Source organism: Parambassis ranga, chromosome 3 (genome assembly GCF_900634625.1).
Source record: "Parambassis ranga chromosome 3, fParRan2.1, whole genome shotgun sequence".
Classification (NCBI taxonomy): Eukaryota; Metazoa; Chordata; class Actinopteri; family Ambassidae; genus Parambassis; species Parambassis ranga.
Window position 1 is genome coordinate 17911566 of NC_041024.1, and position 11109 is coordinate 17922674.

At 40.1% G+C, this 11109-nt stretch overlaps 1 protein-coding gene and 1 pseudogene across 1 annotated transcript; both read right to left on the reverse strand.

Annotated features, from left to right (window-relative positions):
• Positions 1 to 3100: 3100 nt before the first annotated feature.
• LOC114433085 (UDP-glucuronosyltransferase 2A2 pseudogene) lies at positions 3101 to 7706 on the reverse strand (annotated as a pseudogene).
• A 138-nt stretch (positions 7707 to 7844) lies between these two features.
• On the reverse strand, positions 7845 to 10989 carry LOC114433083 (UDP-glucuronosyltransferase 2C1-like). The gene is made up of 2 exons (XM_028401389.1): positions 10546 to 10989; positions 7845 to 9626 (listed from the first exon to the last, which is right to left on the reverse strand). Exons 1-2 carry the CDS (start codon positions 10546 to 10548, stop codon positions 8046 to 8048), a joined length of 1584 nt encoding a protein of 527 aa, XP_028257190.1. The 5' UTR covers positions 10549 to 10989; the 3' UTR covers positions 7845 to 8045.
• Between the last annotated feature and the right edge of the window lie 120 nt (positions 10990 to 11109).

Consider the following 11109-nt stretch of genomic DNA (forward strand, 5'->3'; position numbering starts at 1 on the left):
CCAATGAGATAGAGATATGTCAGAGCAGACGGCACACCCTCTTTTGTTCAAAACCAATCAGAGTGGAAGTGTGGCATTTTGCCTGAGGGGAAAACTTACCCCTGGATGAGTTAATTACGCATCACTTAGCTGTTGCCAATGTGTTCACAACGGTGGACCGTCTTTTGGGCTTTTTACAACGATTGTCTTCATTCTTCGGTCAATCTAGTATGGAAAGTAGACAACAATGGCTTACCAGGCTGAAAAATGAACTTAGCAACAGTCCTCTGGTATCAAATGTGGCTTTTGGCTTTATCCTCATGGGACTAGAGAAGCTGGTGGAGCTGGAGTTTGAGTGTCCTTGCAGCCCTACGTGGAACGGCATGTTTTCCTCAGCTTTCTTCATCATTCCTGCTGTCATGGCCTTCACTTTGATGCTGATCATTCAAGGATGCAGATGTGATACGTGGAGCAGGAAAACTGTTTCCCTCTCCAGTTTTGTTCCTGCTATCGTGTGGCTGATTTTGTTGTTCCTGGATGGCCAGTACTTTGCTTGTGCTATGACAGACTGGGAGGGTAGATTTGTACTAGTTGACAAGGCAGCTCCACAGAAATGGTGTGAGCCAATTAGTGAGGGAGATGTCACCACACAAGAACTAATGCTCCGCTCACAACAGCTGTTTGTCTTTTCTCAGGTGAGTGTGATATTTTCTAGTTTACAGAAGGTTATGAGGGAGAACACCTCACGCTCAGAGTATGTAGCACTTCCTTTGTCTGTACACTTTGAAATGTATCTACATTGCTCTGCTAATATGGTCAAAAATATGCCTTTAATGTTGTTATTTACTAAACAAAGCCTTACTTTCACTCCCCCTGTACCCCAGGTTATAGGCATAGTCCTCCTCATTTTCATCTGTGTGGGTCTCGTAGTGTATGTAATCAGAGAAAGCTGCCAACAGGAGGTGGAGATGCAGGATGCAGATGTAGCCGAGCTCACCGTGCTCAGGATGAGCTCTCTACGAACCAGAACATCATGAGGAGACTTACACCGCCCACCACACCTGCCCTGCTGGCACGGAAACCTTGTAAATACCCCGGACAGACTTTTGCTATAACTTTTTTGTAACTGTTGTGACGTTTGAAAGTATTTAGAAAATGGACACACAGCATATCTTGATTGGTCATTGAAACTTCTATAAATATGGATATCCTAGAGAACAGGTGGTGTTTTCTCAGTATGATCGGTGTTGTTCCCCATGTTCAGCTGAAACTTCAGCTTCAGTTTTTAAAAACTTTAAAGGAGTAGTTTGACATTTTTGGAAACATCAACTTTTTGTTGTAAAAGATACAGACAATAACAGATTAGTTTAGCTTAGCTTAGCATAAATGCTGGATGCAGAGAGAACTACCAGCTCTGTTTAATGTTAACAAAGTCTATCTACTGGGGGTGTCTAATAATAACATCTTATGTTAAACTTCTGCTTGGCTTGACTAAGTACAGTATTCAGGCAACAAGTGGGCACTCCATATAAGGTCAATGCAAGAAACAGTAAAGCACACAAATCACCATAAAACTGTGAATAACATGTTTCCTCTTTTTTCTTCCAGCCATTGTCCATAGGGAAAATAATTAGCTTTAGATCTTGGCCTCATTTTAATTGAAGAAAGAAGAAACTTTTATCAATATTATGTTTCTTCAAAATGTCAAACTCTTTCCTTAAAGTAATGTATTGTATAATGTGATGTGAATTATCAGCCCACATGTCAGAGTAAATCAGCTTGTACTGCTATTTTGCAATTTTTTTATATCTTGAAAATGTGGTTTTGTTTATTTTTAACCTGGATTTGTTTGTGTCTTTTATATTAGTTATATTGATAAAAGTGGAATCCACCAGGCAGCTAATATTGATCTGACTGATATTAGTTGACTTGTACTGTTGTTTGATGTGTGCGTGACAAAAATGAAAATATTCCAACAAAGTGAAATTTTACCTTTTGTTTTCCCTCCTGGGTAGCAGATAGCTTCAAAGCCTCTTCGTGCCTACTAGTCCTGGCTAACAGTGATTTTCTTTCAGAAATCTGCTTGATCTGAAATTCCTAATGTTTGCCTGTTTGGCAGCTAGAGATGTAAAACCATGTGCATGATGATTTGTATCATGGCTACCAAAAGTAGGATGTAGTCACAAATTCTACAACAATACATGCAGTATGATTTTTTTTCTATTGTTTTATAATAAAAGACATTATTTATTTATTCTGTACAGTCATGTTCGTTTCCACCTTCAGTCTTGAATTGTCTGAAAGTGTGATCAACGCTTTTGTGAAACTCTCTAGAAAGCAGCTTTTAAAAACAATAATCAGAACCATTTAAATTATGGGTAAAGTTGTTTCGATATTCTTTGAAGAGTACAGTAACACTGCTTGTATCCCGAAGACACTGCTTTATCAGCTGACCCCAGGCCTCTTTGAAGTTTAGTTTTTGCTTGTATTTCTTGTTATTTATAACATTACCCGCATGCCAGTTAAACCTATTAAGTGTTGAAATTAGGGCAAGGTCTGCATGTACCTCCTGTGGGAGGGCTTACTTAGTATGCCCTGTTTAGCCCTGAGGAAGTTGTCTTCAACTACTCCACACTGTTATCCACAGCAGGAACAGTCTATGGTAAACAAATGTAGACTGAGAGCTGGGCCCATGAGCTCTGATTTTCTTTATTTCTTTCAATAAGAAGTTTTCTCAACAGCAATGGCTGGTCTGTCTGTCTCTTCCATATGGCTTTCAGAGGTAAACTAGCAAATGACTCGGGTATCTTAACTTTATTATGGAAATTTCCCCCCTAAAAATCTTATCTGTAAATCTATATGTGATTAAATAAGAAGCAGCTTGAGACTATGGAGAGACTTAAAATGTATTTACAGCCACACATACAGTACAAAGCTTCAGATTCTTCACAGACAACATGCAATAAGTGAATGAAAGACGTATTTTCCTTTAAGCTTTATGAAGTACAAAAACATTAAAACGTCACAACACATCATAACAACATAACAAACCTAGTCATAAGTCATAAGTTAATGATAAAAACAGCTTCACAACAACAATGTTTTTATATGTATAAAAACCACAAACTAGATGTGTCAAAATAAAGCCTGCAATACAAAATAACACTCATTATGTCTTATATAAAGCATGGATTTTAGCATATAAGGGCCTAGCATCACAGCCGGTATGTCACTCTAATCTGTGTGTGTGAAATTTGATATGTTTAAATCCTCACAAGACTACACTTGTGTTGGGTGAGATAAGAAGACGAATCCATAATGCTAAGCAAAAATAGTGTTGCCATTTTAAGAATCCTTATTTTAAGGATTTGATCAAAGCACAATTTATCATCTTTGTCTATATTTCTAAAACTCTTAGATTATATGTTGTTAATATTTCTGCTGTAATTAGTGTCACTGATTTATTATTATTATTATTGATATATAATTAAAATTAAATACTGTATGTCCACAAACGGTGTCACTTGCTGACTAGTAAATAAAATATATATATTTTTGCATTAATTTACCCATTAATTTGGTACAACTTAACAGGCACTGTAAAGTAAATCCAAGTTTTAGGAAGCCTACAGTGTTTTTTGTTGACTTAGTTTCAGGCAGAATTGGTCCTTTTGGTTGGTGAAGTTGGTGGATTAATAAAGGGAAAGTAAATAGCAGGACATTGCATGTAATGCAATATGTTAACCTGGAGGATAAACAAACAGAAAAAGAGTTTAAGAGTATCTTCACTCACTTAGTGTTTCCATCCACATACTGTTTTCTTTTGTTTTGAAGCAATGTTAAATAATAAATGTAGGCTACACATGAACATGGCATACATTTCGTCAACTCTTCAAACAAAGCAAACAGACCTCCCTCTTGCAAACTAGTGGGGGCATTTCTTTCTTTGTTTAGGAATAGTTACTATATTTCTAGGATATGCAAAGTAAAAAATGCAGGGATCTAACAAGAATGTATCTTTGAAACATCTTTTCAATATTCAACTTATCACAGCCACATAGAGTAACAATATATTGACTTTAATGTAACAGTGAGTGCATTCACCGGCTCACTGGCCTTAATATGGATTTGATCATATCTAGGATATTTACATATGGAACTGCTGAAAGTCTGTGGGTCCAAAACACTAAAAATCTCAAGCATAACCAGAACATAGAACCCATGTTATCACTCCTTCTTGGTCAGTTTTTCTTTTCTTTTAAAACACAGTCTAAAGCAGAAGCATATTAACCCAGCAGAAAATATCAATAAAAGTAGAGCAACTGTTATTAAAAATAGTATTACATCCACAGAGTGGTAGGAATACCAGGGCATCCTGTAGGATTCAGTTCTAAGGTGAGCTGCTCCTTTGTGTCTCATGACAAACTCTATCCAGAAGAGGGCGTTATCCAGCGACTTCAAGGGCTTGTCTCTGTGCAGCCTGGAGAGCCTCTGCATGTTCGTCCTGTAGGAGGGCTCAGTCAGCACTTCCTGTAAGGCCTCCTGAAATATCTTTCTATCCACATCAGAAACATCTAAAACCTTTGCAACACCTTTCGCTCTCAGTCTGGAGAGGTTGTCTGCTTGATCAAACACAAATGGAATGCCAACAATTGGAACTCCATGATATATGGCCTCATAAATTCCATTCGTCCCCCCGTGACTTACAAACAGTTTTGTACTTGGATGTCCTAGGAGGTCATTCTGTGGCATCCAGTCAATCAGTAAAGTGTTGTTACCCAGAGTAGATGGTCTGTCACCTTTATACCTCCAGATGACTTTCTGAGGCAATTTAGCAAACGCAGCAGCAATCTGGTCAGCCAAGTCATGGGGGAGCTCTCCAATCAGACTTCCCAGAGACATGATGATGACTCCATGCTCTGCAGAACTCTGCACAAACTCCTCCAAGTGTTGAGGCAGAGGCTTTGCAGGTTTACACTGGAACCCCCCCATGTACACAACATTAGGCATTGTGGGACGAGGGAACTCAAACACAAAGTCCACTCTCATCAGCCAGATGTCAGCAGCCTGGAACAGGGAGAAGTACTCTACATCTGAGCCAAAGTAGCGTCTGGTCAATGCAGAATAATGTGGCCCTACTATCTGCTTGTACAGATGCATCCTCATGGTGTAAAATACCATGTTTCGGACCCTCTCAAAGAACGTCATTTGATCTGTTAATTCTGAAGGTGGAAGTGGGACGTAGGAAAGAGGAGACGGTGCAACTGCAAAATGGGCTTCACCATGAACAGTCCATCGAGCATTAAACACTAACGGCAAGCCAAGGTAATGAGCCAGCAGTACTCCTCCACCGTTAGCAGGGTCCGTCAACACCATGTCATAGTTGGCTTCTTGAAAGGACTTCATTAGCTCTTTATTTTCAAACATGTACACGACCACTTCACAGATTTTTTTGTGCAATTCGAAGAACTTGTCTTTTAACTCCATGTCTAAAGCAAACTGGGACCATGCAGACCCCTTGCTCCGTTTAATTCTAATAACCTCAGAAACAAAAAGACGAAAGAATTCTTCATTTCCACCAGCAGCAGCATCCACTGTGACTGTGTTGTAATGTGGAGACGTTTCACTAATGTACCAGCTATCTGCTGCTCGGATGACCATCACAGTGTGTCCTCTCAAATGCAGCTCCTCAACAAGTACCCTCATGTTCACCCAGTGGCTGCCGTCGTGAGGAAAAACCAGAACCTTCCCACTGCGGGCAGCTGGAATGATGACCAAAAAGACGAGGAAAGTCATCAACAAAGACATCTTCAATCTTCTTATATGGTGCTGCCTGAAACAGAGAGGACAGAAAACAGCAAACACAGAAAGTTGTTACTTCAGTATCCACTGAAATGTGTGCACAAAGGTGCCTCAAACAGAGAGCTGTAGTTATGCTCTCTACAACAGTCTCTTTATTTGGAAAATTCCTTCTTCCCTCACGTGTATCTGGCACATGGAGCCTTTGTCAGGAAATGTCATTGCTGATTGGTGCAAACAGCTCTGTGAGCATTGTGTCAGGCCCCTGTCTCCCCGAGCAGAAAAGATTTCATAACAAGAACTATACTCATTCTTCATAAAAATCAAGTGTCCCTTTAACCAAATACATAATCCATTCAAATCCCACACCCCTATTTGTGCCAAGAGTCCGTCCCACTTTATAGCACCCCCAAAGACAACATCTGCCTTTCATGTCAGCAAACTCAACCAAAACCCAAAGCAACACTAAGCAGGCAGTGAAGAACTGAAATTAGATATGTGTGACAGAGAACCACTTCCTGGTGTAAGCTGTGCTCCCTGCAGACAGGGAAGCTTAGCAACAACCGGGCGATGAGCCAGAACTGGAGTGTCATAAACAGAAAAGATTAATGTGGAAGTATTTATACAGACACACACTACAAGCAGGGAGTAACAATGCTAGAATAACACTGGATGCATATCACATTAGGATGCCTCACACAGTAGAGTGCTGAGGCTTTAGTAATGCACAGTAAGGAATATCACATGCAGTACACATGCAAGGACAAACAGATACAAGAACAGTTTTTTTCAACAGCAGTCTCCAAACTTAATGCTTGTCAGGGTTTCTGCGCTGAGCCAGGACTTTTGTTTTGTAGTAGTGTGTTCGTGTTTACATTATTTCCTGTTTTATTTTGAAATCACTTAATCTCCCTCTCGTTTCAGGTGTCTTGTCTTCCCATTCCTTGTGTGCTCCCTTCTCCTGGTGATTTTATTTTGTGCCTAATGTGCCTGAGGAGTATCAGGCTGAGGCGCAGTCACAAGCAGGCTGGATTTAAAACACAGTTAGTCACAAAGCAGTGGTACAAAAAGGGCTAGGCTACAGAGAAGTCAAAAAACAAGCTGTGGGTCTAACCACACGGAAGTAAAGTGACAGTCAAGTGTTTTTTGACTTCCCTGTAGTCTAGCCCTTTTTGTACCACTGCTTTGTGACTTACCGTGTTTTAAATCCAGCCTGCTTGTGACTGCACCTCAGCCTGATACTTCTGTGCTTTTGCCTGTTTGGACTGAAGCTCTGTACAACGAACCAGACCAAATAAAGGACTGTTTTTTGTATTCAACCCCTGCCTCCTGTTTTGCACGTGTCCACACGTCCTGACAATGCTGCAAAAACATAACTTCTTAAGAGACTTGCGCAATTACTGGTGCCTGTCTGTTATAACTTACTGTAGCATTCTTTTATAGGTCTATTAGTATGAATGACGCACAATTGGACAGCACTTCAATGTACAAGCTTGATTAATACAATGAAAATAAAGATTACATTCTATATTCTGCAAGACAGAACACTTAGCAGTAAGACAGAAAAAATGAAGCACTTACAGTGAAAGCTTCAGCAGGACTGCACAGAACAGGTTGCCTGAACAAACCACTTCCTGATTTCTTCACTCCTGCCTCACCCTGCTAATGTTGTGACAATAAAGTGGTTTCTCTTTAGGGCAAGCCCGTTCAAGTTCAATGTGGGGAAAAAAGTCCTATGACACATCTGACACATCATATCCAGGATATCTATATATGGAACTACTGAAAGTCTGTGGGTCCAACACACTAAAAAAAATCAAGCATAACCGGAACACAGAATGCATGTTATCTGTATATGTATACTGGATATCCCAGAGGGGCAGAGCTAAACCACTGTTTAGAGTGCACTGTAACCCTGTGAGTCCTGAATAAAAAAAAGTTTGTAGATAAACAATGAAGAACCTTCAATAACGCTACATCTCTTACAGCTATGTAGCATTAATGATCTGTTTTCTTTTTTCAGCATCAGTCATCTGAAAAGACACAAAAACAAAAAGACAAATATGCAGAATTTCAAATGTTTTCAACATGTATAATTAAAGGTCTGTATGCAGAGGTTCAAAACATCAGTTTTTTAAAAGGACATATCAAACAAATTTAAAAAACAACATGAACAGCATCTTCGTAATTAAACAATTCTATTGTTTAGTAATTCATTCTCTTACAATATTCTAAGATAAAACAATCCCTGTGTATCCTTAAATTCATCAGTCATTTTTCACTTTACGTTTACAGAGTGCAGTGCACAAACACCTGATGAAGATGAAAATAATGAAAAGCAGGAAGAGCACAACTCCTGTGAGGAACAGAACTACATCCACAGAGTGGTAGGAATACCAGGGCATCCTGTAGGACTCTGATTTCAGGTGAGCTGCTCCTTTGTGTCTCATGACAAACTCTATCCAGAAGAGGGCGTTATCCAGCGGTGTTAGTGGCTGATCTCTGTGCAGCCTGGAGAGCCTCTGCATGTTCGTCCTGTAGGAGGGCTCGGTCAGCACTTCCTGTAAGGCCTTCAGGAAGTTGTCCTCTTTGTCTACTGTGGCTAATGTAAGAATCTTAGCGGCTCCTCTCACTTGCAGGCGGAGCAGGTTGTCGTATTGGTCAAAGAACACCGGGAGACCCACAACTGGGACTCCATGATAGATGGCTTCTTGGACTCCATTTGTTCCTCCATGAGCCACAAACAGTTTGATCTTAGAATGTCCTAAAAGGTCATTCTGTGGCATCCAGTCAATCAGTAAAGTGTTGTTACCCAGAGCGGCTGGTTTGTCTCCTTTGTACCTCCAGATGACTTTTTGAGGCAATTTAGCAAAAGCTGCAGCGATCTGATTCGCCATGTCAACAGGAAGTTCACTGACATAAGTCCCCAGAGACATGATGATGACTCCATGCTCTGCAGAACTCTGCACAAACTCCTCCAAGTGTTGAGGCAGAGGCTTTGCAGGTTTACACTGGAACCCCCCAATGTACACAGCATTAGGCATTGTGGGACGAGGATAATCAAACACAAAGTCCACTCTCATCAGCCAGATGTCTGCATCAAGCACTAACTGGTAAAAATCATTTTCAGGCCCAAGATATTTGTCACATATTTTCTGGTATACTTGTGTAACCAGCAGGCTCTTTTGTGTTTGTGTTACAAGATGTAAAATCATGTTTTTAACTCTCTGCAGAAAGCTCATCTTATCACTGTTGCCAGATCCTGTTATAGGAATATAGGATATGGGTGAAGGGGCGATGGCAAAATGGGCCTCTTCAGGTATGAGCCAGCGAACATTATAAACCAAAGGAAGGTTCAAATATTTGGCCAAAATGACTCCACCTCCCCAGCAGGGGTCAGTGAGCACCAGGTCAAACTTGCTGTCCTTGAGGTCTCTCATCAACTCTTTGTCATCCAGCATTGCTGATACAAATGTACCAACACCATTGTGAGCTTCAATAAATTTGTCAAACATGCCTACAGCCATGTGGAGAAAACTTGTCAAGGGAACAGCCCCTCGTTCAAACTCAATGAGTTCAGATACAGCTTTTGTGACAAATTCCTGATCTAGGCCCCCCTCTACCTTAACTGTAATGGTTTTGTAATTAGGGTAGTTTTCCTTGATATACCAGCTTGTACTGGGGCGGACAATACTTATATTGTGTCCTCTGGAGTGCAAAGCTGCAAGCAGAATGTCCATGTTTATCCAGTGGCTGCCTTCAGTAGGAAAGACCAAGATGTTTCCCCCTTGACAGGCTGTGGGAATGAGAATGAGCAGCAAAGCACTGCAGCAGCAGGTCAGCCTCATCTGAAATGAAAACAAGTGAAAATCAGCTGACTGAATGAACCCTGATAGCACATTGGTAAATGTGCTGCAATCATTGTACTTTTTAAACTTTGGCCACTCTTAATTCAACAATGACAGCCTGTCTAAATATGACGTAATACAGGTCAACATAAAGGATTTTTCGAATTCATTCTGACACAATTTACCGTCAACCTGGCCGTTTAAATCAATTTATCAAAGAATTATATAACATAAAATTACCCTGTGTCTCTGTCTCTTCTGTCAACATGATAGTGTTTTTACTTTAATGTTTGTAAAGGATCACAAAAATGCACGGTTATATACGTTTATGCCTTTATTTTGACACTTCCGGCCAGACCGGAAGTTTGTTTTTAGCGTTGCGCAAAGACAACACACAGAAAGGTGATTAGTAAAAATGCTAACTACAAGGACACGGAGAGACGGTAACTAAAGTTAGAAGAGAGCAATACAAGAAATATAGCTTCAGTTGAAAGTTATAGTCACGGTTTAAAGAATGTTTTGTCAAATTGATGCATACTAAGAAAAATAGTATTTTTACGTGAATCTTTGAGTTAGCGTAACACGTTATTATTGTTATTCTGTAGCCAGCTCTTACGTTTGTTTATGGACCGCGAGGAACTCATTAAAAGAGTGACTCAACCATCAGTTCTGGCTGACTTCTTTCGACTGGATGCTACAAAGTTTCCTGCTGTCAGGTTAGAGTGCTCCTTCACAAACACACATGCTTTGACCAATAATCCACTCTCAGAAAAATCACTGCTTTTCTAAAACAGAAAGAGTTAATTGGAATTACTAACGTCTGCTGCACTCCGAGCACACATGTTCTGCTAACATAGATGACTTTAATATTCATTATATTATTGACATATATCCAGACAAACTGCTCCATCTTTCTTACCATAGTCTCTGTTGTTTCTCCAAACAGTAAAAATCACATGTTAGTAGAAGGTTGCTGTGCAGCGTTGGGACACAAGTCTGGCATTTATACTGTATATCTCAGAGGGGCGGAGCTAAGCCACTGTTCAGAGTGCATTGTAACCCTGTGACTCCTGAATAGTGAAAGGTAATACCTTGATCAAGTGTTCAAGGAACAATGCTTTTGAAATCCTCTCTGAGCAACATCAACAACATGTCCTTGACATACTGACAAACTTGGTAATGTTCCTGCTGTAGAATTTTGAATAGAGAGTTGGTGAATCAGACTTATGAGTTTGCATGTTGTGGTTCTCTGATTATGTAGTCTAATCTTAACTCAAATAGCAATCCAAGTGAACTGACTTTTGTACTTTACCTGCAGAGTGGGGCAGAGTTACACCAAGTAGTTTGCTTAAAGTATACATGTTGCATCAGACTCTGCTCCTGCTGTTACAATTCTATGTAAACATCTCTTACAGCTATGTAGCCTTAATGATCTGTTTTCTTATGTCAGCATCAGTCGTCTGAAAAGACACAAAAACACAAA